Below are 23,602 nucleotides of genomic sequence, written 5' to 3' on the forward strand. Positions count from 1 at the left end.
AACCCCAACTACCAGATTCAACTTGTAATTGGCTAAAAATAACTTCGCCTACCGGTGAGAGGGACGTTGTTAGCTTTCCACATTCCGACACTTCAAAAGCTTCAGGAGCTGTTCGCTCAGCACAGCATCAGCACCACGGAAACACACGGATACATCCGTAGACTCGAGACACAATGCGTTTTTGGGACTTTCAGGTGTTTGGACCAATGTTTTATTTTCTGATCAAACCAGAAATCTTTAATGAGCAGCTAGATTTGTCTCGCATTAACTGGCTGAGTTAATGCCAGTTAATGCAACATCGAAGCAGCTGGAATCCACAGCTGTGCGTGTTCATGGAGCTGCATTTTCACCTGCTGGACATCACTACCTGACAAGTTTAACTGTCTTCAGAACATTGCAGAGGCCTTATTGACAGTATTTGGCTCCACATATGTGTCTGAATGCTGGACACTCTGAGACCTGTGTCTCTGAGTGGGAGACCAGAGATCAGATTAACATGTGTGTCTCTGTATTATCAAACATGCCATACTGGCCCAGTTTATTTTTCTTATCATTGTTGTGAGGAGACTATAAATAGCATTTGTATTTTCTGTTGTACTGTTTGTTTGCTGTTATGGATAAAAAGTCTTTTTTTTTTTGTTTCAAAATAGCTGATAACTATTCGCTGATAGCTGCCAACATCTGCGAACAAATATAATTGTATGAAGTGGTTCTATATAGTGTGTAACTGTTAATATAGAGCGTTATTAAATTTATTGCTAATGCAATCATATGGCACACTGACCTCTGAGGAAATTTTAAATGGCACTCGTCATCAGAAAGGTTGCCGACCCCTGATCATGGATATCAAATCCTCACAATTCTGAGCCAAAGGTTTGAACGGTCTTCATTTTTACATTTATTACAAAATCTAAATTTAAAAAAAATCTTCTGGGATTTTAAAAGAACATTTCAATAGGAAAATCTGATTTTGGAACCAATCCCAAATTATTTTAATGATATTGAATTGACTGCAGTACCTAAAAGGCCCACAAGAGGGCTGGGGACAATACTTAAGGGATTGCTGCCGTCAATGAACCAAAGAAACTGTGTTTGTTCTTTGTTTAAGAAAAAAAGAAAAAGAAAAAACACTGGGTCCAAAACATTTTCTTCTTTTTAAATGTCATTGAAACAGTCAGTTCAAAGTTTGGGTAACAAGCTCCCTCTACCTTTCTGTAATTTTACAAATCTGTGTCAGATTAAGGAGCTGTGGGTGACGGATTTCACTGGTTTATTACAGCAGTGTGGAAAAACAGAGCTGTTATATGGCTTGCTTTTCTTTACATTTATATGTTAAAGATTTATTAAATATGACATTTTTAGGTTACATTTTTAAATTTTTAGAATTTTCTTTATAGTGAAAGAGAAGAGAATCTCCTGAAGGTGTTTTTTGCCTCTATAGTTAATTATCTAACAGTCTTAGTGGTCCAACTATTCCTGATGTCAAAACAGGCTGTAAGTGGCCTATGAACTAAATAAGAGATGAAATAAAAGCAACAACATAAAGTGGGAAAAAAGTGATTTAAACCATTAATATAACGAGTCAGTTAAAAACTGTGATGGTTTACCATTATTGTTTAGAGTGCAGCCTTACCTCTGGTATTCCTGATCCGCATGCGTACGGAGCAAAGGCTCTGACCAGTATGACAGCCAAGAAGGAGAACATCAGAGCCCAAAATATGTACATCAGGTAGTTCATGATGTAGGCAAAGGGACCCTGCAGAGGCACAAATAGCACACACACACACACACACACACACACACACACACACACACACACACACACGAAGTGACAAATGATTTCTGAAAAATGAATAAATAAACACAACATAAATAAACATAACATAAATAACTAAGCAGGGATTCGTTTTGTGGAAATCCTGAAGTCACAGTGGTTTAGATTTTGCACCATGACAGTTTTCAACCAGTAGATGGAGCCATAGCAGCACTGAAGCCTGAGGAACAGTCAACAAATCTCAAACTCAAGGCTTGGGATTACACTTCATTCACACATTTGGAGCCAAGAAAATCCCTCAAAAACAATTCTGAGAATAACAACTGCTACCAACTAGAAATTGCACGCATCAAAATCAGCAGAAAGTTTTAAAATCTTCTCCTACCTCTGACTTTCCTGTTATGAGCTCAGCCCAGCTCTGCCACTGTGGACACCGGTCCCTCTCCTGGAACGTGGTCTCGTTAGACAACCAGCAGCAGTGCTCGTGGTTGAACCAGAAGCCTCGGAGACACAACCCTCCCTTCACGTCCGTCATCCAGTGGGCTGAGATGTCGATGCCGCCGGCTAGAGCACCTGAAAAAGTTGAGAAGAAAGACAACAAGAAAGAAAAATCTGTAAGATAAAGACCCTAAAATAATAGAGAGAACCCCCAACAATCAGACAGCTCCCCCTATGAGTAAGCACTCGGTGACAGTGGGAAGGAAAAACTCCCTTTTGACAGGAACAAACCTCTGGCAGAACCAGGCTCAGGGAGGAGCAGCCATCTGCTGTGGCCAGTTGGAGGGTTAGGGGAGGACACGAGAAAGACACACTGTGGAAACACTGGCTTCAGCAGACTCTCCATTTGTTTCAAGTCTAAAACAGATCGTGCTCCTCTTCTTCGGAACAAACGGCCTGAGGAGATGAGGCCAAATCCTTGACCTCCTTTAAAGTTCATCTTAAACTCACTTTATATAGACTTGTATTCTGTCCTCTCAATACAAGTAATGCTGTCTTTTACAGCCTTTTATTGTCTGGTTACCGCCTTAACTTGTCTACGTTATTATTTCTGTTCCCTTGCTTGAGGTCTTAGCAGTAGCAAGGGAACAGAAGTAACAGTGCTCTCCATTTTCACTGAGATAAGCTACAATGATGAGTTTTAAAACGAGTTTTTGAGACAGAACAAATCTGGGCTAGAAGATAAGCCTGGTATTAAAATGTAAGTGAGGAGAATTTTATTTTGACTGATACGTCTCACCCACATGATGGTACAATTTACACAAAATACAGATTATTGAAGTTTCCTCCAGTGAATCATGAGAAAACATAAAATATCCAGGTCCCCATGTCATAGACATTAGTCAAACTTTGCACAGTTTTGTTTTATTAGATACGCTCACGTTATTGCACAGGGCCTGAAGAACGCTGTGCTTTTCCATGGAATCACACAATTTATTGTGATTGCCTGGTTTGCGCCTTACATTTTCCCTTTATTGTTTTAACAATCTCGACTTTTATGGTTGTTTGAATTTAGCCTCCGAGTACTCTGCATAACTCCGAGTTCTGTTTTTATAGGTGCTATATAGATAACGTTTATTATTTTTATTATGCATATCTGAGTGCGACCAAATGTCAGAGAAGTGGATCAGTGTAATCTGAACAAGTTTACAACCCAAAGGGTCAACAAAAAGATTTTTAACCAACATTGCTAACATTCATTTCCTTTAGATAGGTGCCGCCCCGCATATGTTCAGTGCTGTGCTCGTGCTACGTCGCGGCTCTAAACCCGTTTTCTGTCAACCCATGGGATATCAAAGTCAAAGTCAACTTTATTTGTCGATTCTGCCACATGTACAGGACATACAGAGAATAGAAATTGCGTTACTCTCAATCCCTAGATAAATAGCAAATGAACATTTAAATATATTTAAATATAAAAGTGATTAAAAATGCAAGTAAAATAATTAAAAAGTAAAAATTTAAATAAATACAATTTTACATATAACAAGAAAGCTATACAATATACAATATAATGGGTAAGTGACATTGAGTGTAAACCAGGCAGAGTAGTGCAAATAGTGCAAATGGAGATTTAGTAATGTACGGTAAGAGATAGTGTAACAACAAAGTCTTATGAGGTAATGGCAGTCAAATGCTCCACAAAGTGACTGGTAACTGGTGCAGGCCAGTGAGTGAGTCAGAGAGTGTGTGTGTTTGTGTGTGTGACAGAGTTCAGTGAGACCGTGGAGGAGAGAGGGGAGAGGGGGCAGAATCGGGAGGGAGTTAAGCTTCCTGACAGCCTGATGGATGAAGCTGTCCTTCAGCCTGCTGGTCCTGGCCTGGAGACTCCGCAGTCTCCTCCCCGACGGCAGCAGCTTGAAGAAGCTTTGCATTGGGTGCGTGGGATCAGCCGCTATGCAAAGGGCTTTTTTAGTGAGACGGGTGCTGTAAATGTCCTGGAGGGAGGGGAGAGAGACACCAATGATCCTCTCTGCAGCTCTCACTATGCGTTGGAGGGTTCTATGACAGGACGCATTGCAGGCTCCAAACCACACAGTGATGCAGCTCGACAGGATGCTCTCGATGGTGCCTCTGTAGAAAGTGTACATGATGGGGGCTGGTGCTCCTGCTCTTCTTAGTTTGCGGAGAAAGAAGAGACGCTGCTGTGATTTCTTGGCCAGTGCTGTGGTGTTGTACGTCCAGGAGAGATCCTCTGTGATGTGCACACCCAAGAACTTGGTGCTGCTCACTCTCTCCACAGACGGTCCGTCAATGGTCAGAGGAGCATGTTGGGTGTGCATTCTCCTGAAGTCCACAACAATCTCCTTCGTCTTCTCCACATTCAGAGAGAGATTGTTGTCAGCACACCACGTGGCCAGGCGTCTCACCTCACTTCTGTAGTCGGTCTCATCCCTGTTGCTAATGAGACCCACCACCGTTGTGTCGTCCGCAAACTTGATGAAGAGGTTGGAGCTGTATGATGGAGTGCAGTCATGGGTCAGCAGAGTGAAGAGGAGGGGGCTCAGCACACATCCCTGCGGGGCCCCCGTGTTTAAAATGATGGTGCTGGATGTATTACTGCCGACCCGTACTGCTTGAGGTCTTCCGGTGAGGAAATCCAACAGCCAGTTGCACAGTGAGGTGTTGAGCCCCAGCTGGACCAGTTTTTGAGTGAGCTGTTGGGGGATTATAGTGTTGAATGCTGAACTGAAATCTATGAACAGCATTCGAACATATGAGTCTTTTTTGTCCAGGTGTGTGAGTGCCGAGTGGAGTGCAGTGGAGATGGCATCATCGGTTGAGCGGTTGGGCCGATACGCAAACTGGAAGGGATCCAGGGAGGGGGGCAGGACAGTCTTGATGTGTTGCATGACTAGTCGTTCGAAGCACTTCATCAGGATGGGAGTAAGTGCAACAGGACGGTAGTCATTAAAGCAGGAGGGAGATGACTTTTTTGGAACCGGAATGATTGTGGTGGCTTTAAAACATGTGGGGACGACAGCCTGGATGAGTGATATGTTGAAGATGTCTGTGAAGACATCAGTGAGTTCCACTGCACAGTCTCTCAGTGCACGACCAGGAATGTTGTCAGGACCCGGAGCTTTACGTGCATTGATCCTGCTGAGGGATCTCCTTACATATAATGTTCAGCTGATGCAGGCAGCAATGAAACAAGAGAAAAAGTCTGAGCAAGTACAAACGCTTTCCATCAAAGTGCTTCAGAAGCCTGAAAGCCTGGGAAGATCAGTTAAATAACTGTGTTTTTAAGAGCAGTGCCCTAAAGTCTGTTGCCACAGCAGATAATCTACCTCCATCTCACCCAATCCCCGCCATCCTTCTGTGTAACACAAACCATCTGCATGTCCTCCTTCACTTCTAATTACTGATCCCCATCTTTAATATCCTTTGTCCAGTATATCCACTATCCTTCATCTGGACAAGCCCAAAGCATCTCAGCCTTGCCTCTTTAACTTTGTCTCCCTACTGCTCAGGACCTGAGGTCCCAAATTCAGCAAAGATATGATAACATTTCAATAACCACTCAGAATTTGAGCTGCTGCACTTAAGAGGGACAATTTATGTGCGAGACACCCAATTCAAAACGGCAGCGTATAAAGAATTTGCATACTTTATGCTGCAGTGTGTTTTTCAATTCACAGCATCTGGAGTTAGTTTGCTTTTCCTTCCTTATGATTGTGTCTACCTGTTATTGAAGACAACTGTGGTAATAAAGCATTAATAAATGTATGTGTGGGGATGAGTGTGTGGAGTACCTGACATGAGTCCCACCAGCAGCATGAGCAGCCACCCTGAGAAGGCATCACTGATGCTGTGCAGCAGGGCCACAGTGGACTGTCTGCTCTTATTGGTGATCTGGATGAACGGAGAAATGAAAGAAATGAGAAAGTGAAAAATTTCTTCCATATCCTAAAACATGACATTAAAGTCATTTGAATGACGCTGAGACCTCTGAAAATATACAGCTGGTCAAGACAAAAAGTGACGAGTTATATTTAAGTATATTTATCTCATGTGCTGCTGTATTGACGGCTCATGTAATAAGGCATGAAGTCCAAGCTACATCTGCACATAACCTCCATCGTCCCTGTTTCTACTCTAAAAAGTGTGGCGATACATAAACAACCCACATAATGCTAAATAAAACAAGCAACAGATCGAGATCAAAGTGATTCACAATCATAAACAAATTTAAAAAATAAATAAATCCAGTCCACAGGTATCAAATGACATTGTAGTGCATTTAATGTAAGTTTAGAAGCCGCAAACTCAAACACAAAGCCTTCTTTAGTTTTCAGTCTAGGACCAGGAACCAATAAGAGCTTTGATCAGAGCACCTCGATGAACCAACACCAAACCCATGGATGCAGGAGTTTGCTAATGTAAGCAGGCATATGAACATATCTGTCAAACAACTTCATGGGGAGAGTGCAAAGATGACAAAATAGATCCCCAATAGCATCACTTAGAGGACTGAGTAAGTAGTTGTTCGGGAGCTTTGTGGACCACTTATAAGTGATCTGAAGATGACTCACTGAGGCAACGAACAGTGACGCACCAAACACGAGGAAACGAAGCAGTAATCATTTGTATTTTTGATTTGGACACCATTTGACGGACCCAGATCTACCAAAAGAAAATTGACCTTGAACTGACGCTTGCTTTGGCACCCAGAGAGTAAATTCCTCATCTTGTTATAGGTATGATAGCGAAATTCATCTAACTCCCCCCAAAAACATCCTTCCTCCTTACCTCCCTGTGCCTGTCCCGGTCTTTGCTCTTCTCTCTGACCCAGTCGATGGTGTTGAAGTCTTCATAGGTGCCCACTCCAGGCAGCGGATCCTCCAGGGGGTCAACAAGCCTGCTGGGGCCGTTACCGTTCATACCGGCTGTTCTGCTGGTGCCGTTACTCTCCTCGTAAACTCCTGAAAGCAAGGAACAGAAGGTACATTTGAGACAGAGCAATGAAGTCACATTCAAACACCTGTCGCTTCAGCACTTCCTGCAATGAGGCAATGATGGGACCACAGACTGATGTTTACAGAATATAACCTTTCCGCTTTAGCTGTCACAACATCAGCAGGACTGCAAGACTCAAGACATTTGAAGATTTATTAGAAAGCTTTACTCGTCTAGAATAACCAGTGTTAGCTTCATTTACTGAGCAGAGAAACTCAATTTAAATGCACATCAGTATAGGTCTGCCCTGAGGATGGAGGAAGAGGAAAGACCACAGGTTTATCTCATTAGGAGCACAAATTGCAGTAAATCTAAGAGTAGAAATTCAGGTTTCTGATATACAAGCAGAGAAAAGCTGTTCAGAAACATGTACCATCACCATTGTGCCGAGTTGGTGTAACTTGAAATACACAGACACAAACTATCGCTCAATTCTTTTCCCGGGGACCTTCTGCATTCATTCTGACTCTACATTAGGGCTGGGCCATATTATACCGTTCACGGTAATACCGGTATAATGTTAGGCAACGATAGGAAAATGAAATATCGCGATAGAATGGGAGTAAAACGCGCATGCGCAGTGCCTTTGTTTTCATACGCACATGGCCGATTGTTGAGTGAAACAGATGATCCAGAATTGGTTTGTAAAAATGGTGCAACTTCCGTGATGTGGAACCGGTTTGGTGTTTGTCCGTCAGATACACGACAAAGCACATTTTTTTGCAGAACATGCAAGCGGCCGTTGTTATTGTCGTATTTGTCGGACTAAGATGCTCTTAAATCTGGGAGTAATCTGGGTCCTAAACTCCGTGTGCTTCAGGTCAAACAACACTGCAGCATCACTTAGAGTTAAAAACTGTCTAAATTCTTTCATCTTTAATAAAACGATCAGCATTGCTGCTTTACCAGGTGTAACTATGAAGTTTAACTTCCAGGCATCCATGAAAACAAAAGTTATTACATTTAACGGAGTTAGAAGTTAGCAGGAAGCTAGCGGAAGTTAGCTCGCTAGTTTCGCTAGTTACCTAAGCATGATATTGCATGTTCTGACTGAGAGATTTCTGAAAAAAATCAAACGTACAGCTCTGCTATCACTTGCAACATAAATGAAGACAGGAAACTAAACAGCAGTGACGTTTGTAGGGTTACTGAAGTTGGGCTAGCTGGTATATAATGATGTGCTACGTGATCGCTAGCGACACAGCTATGTTAGCATAACATAAACAGTGAAGCTGGAGGACGAACACTAACACTTTTCCACTTATAAAAGTTAACGTGAAGGTTCTTCATGGTTAGAGACAAATGCAATCGCATGGCAGGATACTGTAAACCAGGGGTGCTCAATACGTCGATCGCGATCGACCAGTCGATCGCAAAGGTAGTATTGGTAGATCGCATGGCATTAAAAAAATAGATGCCAGCCTATCATCCATCCCGTCACTTGATTGATACAGGGAAGCCAGTCAGATGACATCGGATTTTTTTCTGACACTTAGGTCGCTGCGCATGTGCAAACAGCGGCGCGAAGAGTAGTAAAACTGACAAGCTAGTCAGCGAGTTAACTCCAATTTTTAGCTCTCGGTTTCTTCTAAACCTAAGAAAGGGTTAAAAATGAGTGAGGGAGCTGGACCAAGTAAGAAGACAAAAACGTATCACTTTCATACGGAATGGGAGGAAGACTTTTTTTTCACGATGTCATTTTCGAAGTGCGTTTGCCTCATCTGCCAGGCTGCCATCGCAATGCCAAAGAAGGGAAATGTGGAGCGGCATTTTCGAACTGTTCACGGAAAGTACGACACTACATTCCCGCCGAAAAGCGAGCTAAGAAAGAAAAAGGTGAAGGAACTAAAATCCCAGTTGTCCGGACAGCAGTCATTTTTCACACAACAAACTTCAAAAGCGAAAGCCGCCACCGAAGCATCGTTCCGGGTGAGTCACATCATCGTTAAAAACAAGTCTTTTCAAGATGGAGAGATGGTAAAAGAGGCATTCGTTGAAGCAGCTGACTCATTGTTCCGAGACTTTAAAAATAAGGCAGAAATAACATCTTCGATCAAAGCTCTCCAGCTGTCAAGAAGTACAGTTACACAGCGCTGTGAAGCCATGGCGGAGGATTTAACCCAGCAACTTTGGAAGGACATCGGAGATTGCCAGTGTTTCTCACTGCAGTTGGACGAATCTACGGACGTGAGTGACACAGCCCAGGTGTGCATTTTCATTCGTATGGTGTTTACTGATATCACTGCAAAAGAAGAGCTATTAACAGTCCTGCCCATGAAAGAACAGACGCGAGGAGAGGACATATTTCAGTCGTTCAAAAACTTTATCGAGAAAACCCAGCTCCCAGTGTACAAATTGGTGTCTATTACCACAGATGGAGCACCCGCAATGGTTGGCCGCTTGAATGGATTTATTGCCAAGTGCAGGCAGGACGATGCTTTCCCGGACTTCCTAAATTACCATTGCATAATCCACCAACAAGCGTTATGCGCTAAAATGCTCAACATGAAGGAGATCATGAATGTTGCAACGAAGATCGCCTGTTCTATTCGCGCCAGATCTCTTCAAAGACGGTTATTTCGTGCACATCTGGAGAAGGCTGACTGCGACCACTCTGAGTTGTTGCTACACACTGACGTGAGGTGGCTTAGTCGAGGGAAATTCCTGCAAAGATTTCGAGAGCTCTGTCCGGAGATTAAGGAGTTTTTCCGTGTAGCTGGACAAGCAGAATACATGCAACTTAATGACGGTCAGTGGCTGTTAGACTTGGCATTTTTAACCGATCTGACAAACATGTTGAATGACCTTAATCTACAGCTGCAAGGAAAAGACAAAACAGTGATCAACATGATCAGCTCAGTTAATGCTTTCAAACGAAAGATGCAACATCTCTCTTTAAAGCTGCAGCGCCATGATTTGATAAACTTTCAAAACCTGGCGTCAGAGCTGGAGATGCAGGGGATGGCCTGTTTGCAACTTGACAGTGCACGCTACACAGAGCAGATTGACAATTGTCTGTCAGAGTTTGACAAACGCTTTCAAGACTTTTCTTTGCTCGAGCCAGTCGCTACCTTCATGTGCTATCCTTTTCGGGAAGATGCTGATGTCGATTCACTCGCATCAAAAATTGCAAAACTATTTCACCTGAACTCTTCTGGAGTGGAAGATGAGATTTTGACACTACAAGCCGACATTGAGCTGAAGTCCAGAGATCATGGACAGTTCTGGAACTTACTCACAGAAGTAAAGTACCCCAACATGAGGAAATGTGCTGCCTCTTTGACTGCATTATTCGGCTCCACTTATTTATGTGAGTCATCATTTTCCCACATGAACATCATTAAGTCCAAGTACCGTTCCACCATGACTGATGAACATTTGGAAGTGTGTTTGAGGCTGGCCGTCAGCAGCTACTGTCCGGACTATGCATCCCTGGCTGATTCAATTCAGTGCAAGTCATCAGAGTAAACTCAGGTAATGACAAAAAATTTACATTGTTAATTGTGTTGTGAAATATTGGATATTGCGGTTATGCATGTATATACATTGTAGATATAAAGAATCCTCAATATATTTATAAATAAGTATATGTTTTGGATTTTTGTAGTGGGTAGATCATGTTGACTTGGTCATTTTATAAGTAGCTCACATGCGGAAAAAGTGTGAGCACCCCTGCTGTAAACGGACCAAACTTCAGTCAGGAGAACAACTGAGATAATCCATCCACAATACGAGGTTAGTCATTAATATACTGCAACAACATGGGAATAGAGCAGCTGCCAGAGAATTCAACATTAATGAATCAATGGTACAGAAGTGGAGGAAGCAAGAAGAATGAGTTTAATAAAGTTTGATTTATCTGACTGCTTTGTTTCGCTTAATGTGCGTTATAATCCCGTGCACCTTATGGTCCGAAAAATGCGTACTGCACACTGCAGTTTAATGTTGCAAAGCACCTCTTTTTAACTTCAGTGGATATTATACATGGTTATGCTCAGGACATGTCAGCCCATTTCTACTGGAAATGCCTTTTGGTTAAACTTTCAGCAAGCAATTTGCATTTGCACTGTTACATTTTTATAAAGCTTTAATGTACATAAAAACCAGCTTCTTGTTTAAGTGAAAATAAATGGAAGGTTGTCTTTTTGCGCTAGTAATGTTGTGGAGTTGTATTTTGTCTCGCATCAATTATATCGTCGGTTATATCGTTATCGCAAATTTTCAAATATATATCGTGATAAATATTTTTGGCCATATCGCCCTGCTCTACTCTACATGTTTATTCACGTAGTCCAACAGAGCAGCTTTGCATGAATAACTGTTCAAAACAATCCTTGTTTGTCTTACACTGTCAGAAATAAGCTTGTTTTTCACACTTTCCACTGTTTCACTAAAGCTTGGTGAGCAGTTAGTGAGTGTTTGCAGACAAGTCAGCATCTTCTAGGCAAATTACAGGCGACCGCTGGCAACCTGCTTTGTGATCAAAGCAACTTCAAGGAGCTTTTTCAGTGCAGCACTGCAAACCTCTTTGCAACTGATTCACTTATCGACATCAAGCAACCTCCAGCTACAACTTGTCAACCAACCAGGGATCACACATTTTCCTCAGTGACATGCGGCTGCTGGGAGGTTGTCAGCTGGTCTCTATGCCTGTGTGACCCTGAAACCTGATTTAATCCTACATTGCAACCTTCTGGATCATTCAAGTCGTAGTATAGTTACATTTCTTGTAAGGAGCATGTCAAGTTACGGCATAAGGTTAAAAGGACTTTCTGGTTACGTCATAAGTTACAATGTAAGATTTCCTGCTAAAGCATAATTCAGGCCTAAATGTAGCAATGTAGCAATTTAAATCAGCTGTGTTGGATCAAAGACAGCTAAAACCCTGGGAGACAGTAAAAATATTACATTTAAAAAACACAAATTTGAAAGTACCACAAAAAATCTTAAGTATTTCACATATATTAAAGTCTTCACAGCATTTAAGCTTAAGAGTGACAGAAATGTCTTTCTTACAGAAATAACACTTGTTTTTCAAAGATGAATGTGTCAACAGCAGCAAAATGAGTTCCTCCTTCTCTCAAGCAAAATCTGACTGCTGTATAAAATAACACACAGACACACATAGGCCTAAATGCTAAGACTGGTAACCCCACTGCTGAGTCTTATTACAAAGCAAAGAAAAAGGGTAAAAAGAAAAAAAACATTGCCCACAAAAGAGCAACAGGAAAAGTGCATTGTAGCCTGCTTCTATGATTTTGATAACACCAATCCTATACAATGCTGTATTGATGAAAGTCTGAGGGAAAGACACACAAGGCTCTGAGATCGAGTTCTGCTTTATTCTCTCAAGCAGCTCCAGAACAAAAGAGCCTGAGTACGTGGCAGCGTCGGCGCTACAGGCAATCATATCCAGACAGCAGCAACCAATCAAAAACAGATCCAAACGGAAACAGGAAACAACGCAGGGAGACCTTCAGATTTACGCAGTGAGGAACTGTGTTATTATGAGCCCAAAACAATGGCCTGAGCTGAAATTAAAAGTGTTTTCACTTGAGTATTAATGCGGAGCGCAATATAATTGTAATGACTGGGAAAGCAGAGGAGAGAACTACCCCTGAGAACTAAGGGGGGGAAAACCCACAGTACGCATGAACTTACATTAGTGTTAGGAAGATGGCTCTCCTCAGGTGATCATGAAGTGCAGTGTGGTGAAATTCCAGCTTGTGATTCTGATGTGTGATCAGGAAGCCACGGCTGGTCTGATTTAGGATTACTTCACATTTCTGCGTTTTGTAACACTACAGCAGCAGAATGTTATTATGCGACAACACAAAAGGGACACTCTACACACCCGAGCTGACAGGTTAGACTGGTTTTACAGGGTGAATTAACAGAACTGATCTGTTGATATTTGTATCAGCATGGTTTAGAGGAACACCAGTATGGGTGAGTGAATTAATAAAGGGGAAAAAGAAGGCACAGTTTGTCATGCAGAGGCAAAGTTGTAGCCACAGCTACGTCGTTAAGTATTAACCTGGATTGTTTTGCCCAATCACCAGAAGCCTGGTTTGAGACCCCGTTTGTAAACTTATATAAACTCCTGACAAGAATCCTTCTTGCAGGTGTCAAAATGCCTTGTTCACTGGCACATTTACAGCACTACTGTAGTATGACTGGCAATGGAGGTCTTTATCAGTAGGAAACACTAAAAGCTATGAAAATCCACTTAAAAGTCCAAAATGAAGGCCCTCTGTTACATTATCCAAAGCTGTCCGGTGGGCCGGATTAGAGTCTTTACAAGCCGATTCTGGTCCCCGAGGCTTATGTTTGACAACGCTGATATAGACATCACTGTCTCAAGTTATGCAAAACATCCCTTTCTGCAACGTTAGAGGGCAGCTGAGGGTAATGAAGCCTGTGACATACCTGTGGTAATAATCACTCATCTTTAAAAAAACAACAACAACAACAACAACAACAAGTTCAAGGTTTATCGTACCCGCCCTCGTGCCATTTATTAGCCATACTGCACACTGTGTGCAGGAACAGGCCGCAGGCCTCCATGACCCTGATAGTGATGGTCTGCTAATGTGAAAACAAAACATAAATAATGTTCTTGGTCATATTGTGCTCAACGCCCTGCTTCCAAGTCCATCTCGGAGTCCTTCACACGATGTGGAAATGCAACATCTGTGTTAAATTGTTTTCCTTTCCTGGCACTGTGATTGGGTGAAAAAAAAAAAAAAATCTCAGAATAAAGAAAACAACTTTGTTGACAGTTCACACTTTCAAAATCATGAAGTGTGTTATGCTTTGTTCTGCTTGTGTTCAGCCTTGGACACAAACTGTGGTGCAAATCAGGGCCTCGCCCTAATCCTCAGATCTCTCCCAGGCTGAAATGTTAACAATTTGTTTCTGTGTGAAGACATTTTGGTTTTGTTCCTTTCTCCATGTGCACTGACAGCACCAACAGTTTTATTCAGATTGTAAAACAAACACTTCTTCCTGCTCAAAGTCCTGAAGAAGAAAAAGCAGCAGAAGCCCCATTAAACACACTCTTACTGCATTTACACCTTATTTCTATTTGCTTTGCAATACGCCTGTGTTGTATTACATTTAGCTTTTTAGATAAGTTATTCAACATACAATAGCTATCATATTTAATTATTTACTGCATTTACTGTATTTTATTTAGATTTCAACAATTTTATATATTTTTTTATCTTTACTTAATATTTTATTTATATTTTTTATTTATTTTTCCTTGAGATCCATATCCATTTTATTTAGATTTGACAGTCATGCTGTTTTATATTCAAATTTTCATCCATCTAAAATGCATTTTTATTATTTAACATTTTATTTACATTTTTATAGATTTTCATATCAATTTCTGTAATGATAAAGTGTTTTATTGCATTTTATTTACATTTTAGTTACCTTATTTTTTGTATTTAATCGAGTGCCTTTGTGCTGTGTAGTTTTTATTTTATTGACATTTTTGTCATTTTGTAGTTTGTGTTATTTTATTGCACTACACATTTACTCTGCTTCGTTTAAGCCATTATTGTACATGTTGTACTTTTGTACGTTTTGGATGCTGTAAAACAGAAACGTCCTAATTTATCCAATCCTATCTTGATCCTGATTACCAAAAACTGACGGAGACACCCAATAATACAAATACACACTTATTCAGACTGAGTGTAAAAGACCTTAAACAGTCACACACCGAGACATGACCATTGTTTGGACTGCGTCTTGTATCATTTACAGTGACATACACACCAGCACGCCAACCACATGACTCACTGCATGATGGGTCGTAAATGGTCTTAATAATTAAACTCTGGTGCCATAAAGTTCAAGATGTCAGCAGAAAAACAAAGCAAAGCAAAGTCGAGGTTTTAAGATTTAGTGCAAATTGAAACAGTTGGTGTATAAAAGAAGACAGTAGATAAAACACTGAACATGACTGCCGAGTAGTTGCAGTGATTGTGCTGAAACTATTTAACTCTCGGCTCTGTTAAAGCACACTTCTTGTTTATGACAGCGTGAGAGCAGAGTACACTGGCAGTGAAAAGAAAAAGAAAATCTGAGCTGAAAGGAAAACACTCTCAGTGACACAAACTCACCATTCTCAATCAAATCCTCCTCATCCAGCTTCTTAGTCCAGAACTCCCAGTGCATCTCTCCTCAGCCCCCCCTCAAACTCCCAAAGCTTAAAATCCACAATCGGTGCTACGACTCAGACTGAAAACTGCCCACAGTCCCTCCTTTGGACTCCAACAGAGCGCCCCGAAGGCTGTTGAAGGAAGTGAATGACTGGCTAATCTGCCTGGGAAGTCTTTAATGACTTGCTGAGCTGTTTTTAAAGGTTTGTGAGCTGTAGCTGCTTGACGAAGGCAGATTACTGCGTAAAAATGAGATCACGTGTGTTTACAAGATCTTTCACCTCCTGAATGCTGCGGGACCCTGATAGCTGACAGGAAGAAAGGTTGTGTGGTACACAGTGCTGTGAAACAGGGTCAGGCTGTGAGTTACATTTACTCTCCATTCATTCTGTGAACGCAGTCCTCTTGAATATCAATTGCCGAACAGCTCGTGCTCTGATAAGCACCGCTGACCTACAGGCAAAACAAAAGCCGTGAAAGAAATTTGAAATTTAAAAAGCTCTTTTCTACCTCAGACGGGGTGCTTTTAAAAAGGGGGGATAAAAGTCGACTAAACGAACGAATGAATTACTACCAGTTAACACTTTTATAGCCTTAACCGTGGACTTTAACTGCACTTTAACCCTATTAAGAGACGCTGAACTAAAAGCGAGTGATGCCAACAATGCTGTGAACTCAGGAGAATTCAGTTATCTCACTGCTACACACAGCCATCACATTTCTAAGAGATACACAGTATTTACAGTAGATATGGTTCAACCACACTGAAAATTCAGGCTTTCTAAAGGTCTTTCCGATTTTTTCTTTGGACATTTGTTTGCTTTTTTTACTCATTTGCAGTCCAGTCCAGACCATTGTTGTGTCTACACATAACACACTAGGGTTGGGCGATATGTAAAAATTTTCCAGCTGGCCATCATCAGTCCGACAGTCGAGACAGACTTTTTGATGGGCGGAACAATGTAATCATGCACGGACTGATTTGCACGTTTACCACACAGAAGAAGTTCAAACACGGCCGAACAAATCCCCCCCCCAAAAAACCCCTGTCAGCGTTAACGGGGCTTAAACGCGGTCATCACGATTAAAATTTTTAAAGCGCTCAACCCATCTGGAACTTTGGATAAACTGCCCGAAATGCATTGACAGAGATGTTTCAGGGATTTTGACTCAGTCTACGCTCCAGATGCGTTAATTGGTAATCGCATTGTCGTGATGATGTCGCGTTAACGCTGACAGCACTAAAAACATGTAAAGTTGCCAAGTTGGGATTTCTTTGGCTTTAAACCAGATGAAAGAGGTAAACCTAAGGATGTAATCAAAGCGGTGTGCCGCTTGTGCAGATGTATAGTGCGAGAAAAGTACTCAAACACGACTAACTTACATGGGCATATACGCGTCCACCATCTGGCTGAGTATGCTAGGCCAGCGGTCCCCAACCCCCGGGCCTCGGACCGGTACGTGAGTCGTTTGGTACCGGGCCGCGAGAGTTGAGGGTCAGGTGTGAAATGTATGGTTTTCAGGGTTTTTATCGGTTTTCAGCGTCCGTGACACCTTAAAGGCCGGTCCGTGAAAATATTGTCGTGCATAAACCGGTCCGTGGCGCATAAAAGGTTGGGGACCGCTGTGCTAGGCTATCACCAGCTTCTGCAGCTCCATCAACAAGCATTTGGGCGCACTCTGACGAGGGTGCATTTACTCGCAGATGAAAGAGGGTGCTATTAAAAAAGCATTTTTTTTCCCCCTGTTGACAGCTTCTATTAGCTCTATCATTATTAGCAAACTTACTCATGGGCAAATAAATAAATAAATTGCCCTTTTAAAAACTATCGATGATATCGTTGATAGTCGATATATTCCTCCAATCGCCCAACCCTATAACAGACTAGGCAAAAATTATATATTTTAAATCACATCTTTAGCTGACTCTATGAAAAAGTAGCTTGACAGGCAAAAAAAAAGCTATTAGCTGAAAACAATATTTGAGCCAAAACTTAAATTTGGACTTCATCACACCTGTTGCCACTGTTGAATGTCCAGATGTATGTATGTACAGACAAAGTCGAGCTAGACCTTTTTTTGTTTAGATAGGTAAACAGGCTGTTACAGTAGTCAAGTCTTGTAGAGACAAAAGCATGTATTATCATCTCGAGTTCACTTGTTGACCCGATGGATCTATGTTTTGAAATGTTCCTCAAGTGAAAAACGCTCCAATGTCCCTCCAAAGAAAAAGCTTCAGCAAAACGAACACCCAGGTTTCTAACTGGTGCATCCCTGGTGAAAATGGATATATGGTTCACAACCAAATGGAAATGGATATCTCGAAAAAGGTATGCTGACCACTCAGCCACTCTAAAAAAAAACCAAAAAAAAACAAAAGAACAAATGCACACGTTACAAAGACAACCTTCAAAGCACTGAGCCAAACATGTTCCATCGAAGAGCAAAGAAACACACTAGCATCCCGGCTACACATCCATACCAAAAGCCAAAGAAAACATCCAATGTTTCCCAGAAACTGGGTTAACAACACGAAGACTCCACCAGAGCAACACTGCTGGTTTCCAGCAAGGGACGTCATGCTGAGTTCAGCACTCGCTGTGTGTTCGAGTGTGCGTCCTGAGGGAACCAACCAGACTGATCATCACAGCGCGCGCACACACACACACACACACACACACACACACACACACAGAGAAAGAAAAAGGGCTCCGGTAAGGCTCTGAACCTTGAACTCTTCAGGTCTTGTCTCTATGGGAAATGGCGTCTCATGTGACCCCTGTGACGTTTTGATGACTGACAAACAAACTCTGCAACACACTAACATAGTGGGCTGTCATTACTTTACGAAGCTAGAGATCTAAAAGTCATATTTACCAGGTCTGGGGAAAAATAAATCAATTAGGAATATGTGTCTGTGGCTGATTTGATTTTTTTCCTTATATGTAGAAGATCATATTTTGAAAGAACCTTTAAATATGAGGATGTGATGCAATAGTCCTGCTGGAAAATTACTGACAGGCAGCTTTGCAGAAAAGTGGCCCAGACCCAGACATTACAGAAAAGGAGGAACTAACATCAACAAGTCAGCAAAACGTAACTGAAAACTTTGAAGTGGTAAATCTAGGCAGTTACTAATTGACACGATTCTAGGTTGTTGTTGTTGTTTTTTTAAAAACAGAAGACATTTTAATTCAGATTTTATTAAAGGCAATGTTCTTTATTATATGCTTCAAAGTGTATGGGGGTGGACCTGAACGTATATGAATGTGCAAGCGGTTACTGCAGTAAAAGGAAGTAAAAGGAAGAATGAGTAAGCTCAGCAAATCTCTGGCTCTGTTCGTGGTTTGAAGAGGACTTTTTACTATTATAGAGGTAAAGCTGTAACAAAGTGGCAGCTGTTTTAACATTTAAGTATCCCCAGATGACCTTTACTTGACCCACTATAGAAAACCTCATCAGGTTTTGTAACTTTCTTGAATGCGTTTCTGCTTCATTATGAAAATAAGCGCTTTCATTTGCATAAGTCTTATTTACACATTTACTTACAAAAGGTAATCCCACTCCACGCTTAGTTCACTTATAAAGTAAATCCAAAAGAAAAAACAGAAATTACTTTGGTGAAACTAACGTGAATTTTAAAAAATTCATCAACATAAATAGATTAATACCTACATACATAAATAAACATTTTAAAAAGAACACTAATAATAAAAACAGAAAAACTTAATTTGGCAGGCAAACTAGTGTGCTAATTCATGCAAAAAGTATTTTAAAGTACTTGTTGTATTGTATAATGGTATATTAATTTATTTAATAAACCATTTATTCATTTGCGTTTCATTTGGTCCATTTTAGTACTTCATAGTTATCACTGTAACATGTGACAGGCAACCAAGTCCCTGTCAATCATTATAACCTGTTTTCATAGTTACGGTGTGATAAGACAGTTCAGTGCCTGATGCAGCAGGACTGGCAGTCAATTTGAGCTGCAATGAAAGCACTTTGGATAACAACAGCAGCACAAGTGATAAAGCAAAGGAACACAAACCCCAATGAACTGAAGAAACACTGTAAAGAAGAAAGGGCTAACACACAGAAATGGATTACTTTGACATATTGCTGCTAAAGGTACAAACTAACTACACCAGTAGTACTTTTTTTTTTTCCCACAGGACCACAAAGAGTCATTTGAAACACTTTTAAAAACTTTAGCTGTCTCTCTGAGCAAAAATAGTGCTTTTCACTTTTCCATCATATCTTTGGAAATCCTTTCAAACTGTTAGAGTTCAGATGCACATTTATTAACTACATGTCTACATAATAAAAGGAGCTGAAGCAACTAGATGCATCATTTCAAGGCTGTAGTTCTTCAATCGTCTCTCCTTTTGTTCCAGTTTTGCTAATACTACAGGAAGCGGTGTCTGAAAAGGGCTGGGAAAATCATCAGAGACCCCAGTCACCCATCACATGGACTCTTCACCCTCCTGCCCTCTGGGAGGCGCTAGAGGAGCCTCCGGACTAAGACCACCAGGTACCGGAACAGCTTCTTCCCCACAGCTGTCAGACTCCTGAACTCTGCCTCCTGACATCTGACCCACGTTAACACATGGACTGAACACACACACACACACACACACACACACACACACACACACACACACACACACACACAAAATGGACAACTGTACCCTCAAACACACAATAATAACATGGACTGAACCACCACTCACAACCACTAGCACTTTATATAGCCTCTTAACTGCACTACTGTATAGTTCTGTGTAAATAATCATACGATCATTTTAATTCTATAACTGTTTACAACTTGCATAGCTCCCATTTCTGTATAGTTCTTTATTTCATACTCTGTATAGTTGGGTTTTTTTCATATTTATATCCTGTTCATAGCCTGTACATACTTATAGTTATAACATATTCATAACATACTTCATACCGTGTACATATTACATACCGTAATAGACCCATTTCTGTAATATACTCACATATCTATATTATTGCTAATATATATTGTAATATATCTATATCATGGCTAAAAGCACTTCTGGATGGATGTAAACTGCATTTCGTTGCCCTGTACCTGTGCATGTGCAATGACAATAAAGTTGAATTCTATTCTAATACAGCAAAGATAAGGGTCAAGGCGGTGTCAACAGTGGGCAGCTGGCACACCCAAGATATTTTCAGAAACCCGTGGGATTATAATTATAGTGGAGAAGGTTATTGTGGATAATCGATATCAATTCACACAATTTTAGAATAAATAAATAAATAAATGAAGAAAAAGGAAAGGAAATGGTAAATAAATGATGGAGGACTAATATCAAAGCCATTATAAGGACATGAAAAACTTTGGTAAAAAAGAAAACAAATTAAATTCCTAGATTTCAACTGTAAGTATATTTAAATGAAAGACAAAATTTCAATATTCTGAAATTATGTGAGATGAAAGGTCCAGCAACACTTATAACACCAGGGAACAACTTTATCAACAGACCAACGCTGTTGAGCTTGTGTCCTTGATCGTGGTCATTACAAAACACCAAACAGTTTGTGTTTAACTTATAAAAAAAAAAAAAAAGTATACTCCAGAGAAAAAAATAAAACCAACTAATCACCCATTAACACGCAAATAGGCTGACCAAGCATTCAAGCTGATGATGCTTGAATGCTTGAACCAAAGTTCAACTAAGCTCTTGACTGAACCATTACAGATTTAAAAGGGATGTCACCTTATACATCTTAAAGTGGTTCATTCCCAGATGTGCAAAAAACCACAAACTAGTTCAAATTAGACAACAATCACAGGAAATGTAAAAATGAATTTCTTTACATTACCATTTTTTTCTAGACATATAAAAACAAAAATCTAGTGAACCACAGAAACTCATTAACAGATAGATCCTTATTAATACCCGTTAATACACTCTTTAAATGGAATATCCGGAATGCCTCAATAGCTTCCAATGCCTACAAAGAATAAAGGCGAGCTACAATGTTTTTTTTTATTACAATGGCTTGTACCAGGGCTGGTTAAATCATTCCTCTTAATAGAACATCCGTGTTTGTTCATTTGTTCTTTCAGAGGACGGGAGGTTTCTCCTTGATATATTTTGTTGCATGGAGGCTCTATCATGTGGACCAAAATGTTATTTTTGCAGGTAATAAGGACTTTTACATCAATAATCTTGCCATTTGTAGAGTCTTTAAATTATTTTTATTTTTTATTGTATTCCAGCGTGAAATAATGTATTCCGATCAGTAGGTTTGGAATAAAGAGAGGTGGACAGATATTTGTCATTTTTTTGGTTACTCTTAAGTCAAGAAAGTTATTTTTTTAGTACTATGATCAAGAGTATAACAAACCTACACAGTGTCAGTTTAAAAAATTCTACAAACTCCAGTAAATTGGTAACGGATCCCTTTCAAAGTAAAAATTCATCATATTAGACGGTGATTTTGTAGACCTAGTGTGAAGAAAATGTTCCAGTGACTCTAGGCCTGGTTCATGATCAGTGTTTGTATACAAAGATTCAATATCTAAGGTACACATAATTATGAGGGTTAATAGGTGGGAGTTCTTTGAAGCAGAAAATAGGACCTAGTTCAAGTTGTTAATATGAAACTCTACAAAACCTGATATTCTCTCAGTTGCATTTCCAATTCCAGACACAGTAGGTCTGCCAGGTGGATGTTCAAGACAGATTTTTTTGTAATATATACAAAAAAGCTCTTAAAGGATGTTCATCAAGTAAAAAAAGTTTTCTCCTTCAGAGAAATGTCACCATAGAAGAAACACAAACTGTTTGGTGTTTTGCAATGACCTCGGTGAAGGCCACAAGCTGAAACATGTCGGCGTCTTAATGAAGTTGTTCCCTGGTGTTTCTGGAGTTTCCATCTCACCAGTTTATTTTATCTTTCTCCACTCAACTTGGAAGTAGGTGAAGTTGTGCCAGACATCTCTAAAATGTATTAATTTATATTCTCACAGAATTTTTTTTCTCTTATACATTTACATTTTTTTTTTTTCTATGTGTGCCTGCACGGTCTAAGCAAATCACGCAATTTGATAAATTCACTTGTTACTGTACTCAGGAGACATGGAGGAAAGCAAAGAGCTGGGAGAAGCAGCAACATGTTCACTTCCATTGGGGGATTAAAGGATTTCAAGGGGAAAGTGTTGTTTCTTTTGATGAACACAGTCTACACTGCCACGAGGACTAAGAAGAGCCATATACCGCAGGGGTGGAGAACTCCAGGCCTCAAGGGCCGTGTCCTGCGTGTTTTAGATATCACCCTGAGTCAAATGATTACAGGCCTCTACAGAACTTCAAGACATGTTGAGGAGGTTGTGATTTAAATCCGCTGTTTTGGATCAAGGACACATCTAAAACCTGCAGGAAACCGGCCCTTAAGGCCTGGAGTTCCCTACCTATACAGGACATAAAGGACAACCTTCACTGCACAGAAGTGTTTGACAGAAGGTTCAGAACACTTTGATGTCAGTATTTGGACTAGCAGTGCCTCCCCAACCCAAACTTTCCTCTTCAAACACCGCAGGCTAATGAGTCCATGGGAAACAGGTTACACAAGGATATAAACGAGCCTGCTTGGTAACAGGTTCAAGTGCTCGCTAACGACCGGTTAGGAATGACACAAACACTTTCTACTGCCAAGCTTCACCATGGAAAGTAACAAAAAGAAGGAAGTTTGAGCTGAAACATTAAAATGGCAGGAAACATAAAGAAAGACGAGTTGTCATTTATCAGGGTCTGAGAGTGGGACAGTTTAAGTTCAGAGTTGGATCACTCACTCTTAAGGGTAACCCAGTTGTTACCTAACTCATGGTGGATGCCACTGTGTACGAGACACATGGCTTATACACAATTTTCCTTGACCGATAATAACGCTGGTCAAAGCATACATTGTTATTTTATTAGGTTCACACTTACCACAGTAACTCAGTTTAAATTAGCTTTCTTTACGCGAGTTTTCCACTTGGATGATATTAACCCAAGAGTTTTAGCTGATGTTTCCTGAGTTCCCTGGAGCCAGGCACATAATTATATAATTAGTCTGAAACCTGCATGAAACTCAACTTCTGGTTCTCCTTTATTCTACTCTCTCTTTTATGAGCAATGATCTTCTTTCATAAACCATTGTGTAATAAAAA

At 40.6% G+C, this 23,602-nt stretch overlaps 1 protein-coding gene across 4 annotated transcripts in view; it reads right to left on the bottom strand.

Moving 5' to 3' along the window:
• The window catches only part of clcn5b (chloride channel, voltage-sensitive 5b), a 52,745-nt gene that overhangs the window by 22,541 nt on the left and 6,602 nt on the right, over nt 1-23,602 (bottom strand). For 2 of the 4 annotated variants that reach the window (XM_080877433.1, XM_080877434.1), the window contains exons 3-6: nt 7,025-7,197; nt 6,028-6,127; nt 2,160-2,347; nt 1,634-1,756 (exon numbers count right to left, since the gene is read on the bottom strand). In XM_080877433.1, the coding sequence (XP_080733559.1) occupies nt 1,634-1,756; nt 2,160-2,347; nt 6,028-6,127; nt 7,025-7,197 (584 nt within the window). Of the gene's footprint in view, nt 1-1,633; nt 1,757-2,159; nt 2,348-6,027; nt 6,128-7,024; nt 7,198-12,892; nt 13,023-15,369; nt 15,619-23,602 lie in introns of those variants that run through there. The other 2 variants (XM_080877435.1, XM_080877436.1) reach the window with 2 other exon arrangements.

Source organism: Rhamphochromis sp. 'chilingali' (assembly GCF_963969265.1).
Source record: "Rhamphochromis sp. 'chilingali' genome assembly, chromosome: 1".
Lineage (NCBI taxonomy): Eukaryota > Metazoa > Chordata > Actinopteri > Cichliformes > Cichlidae > Rhamphochromis > Rhamphochromis sp. 'chilingali'.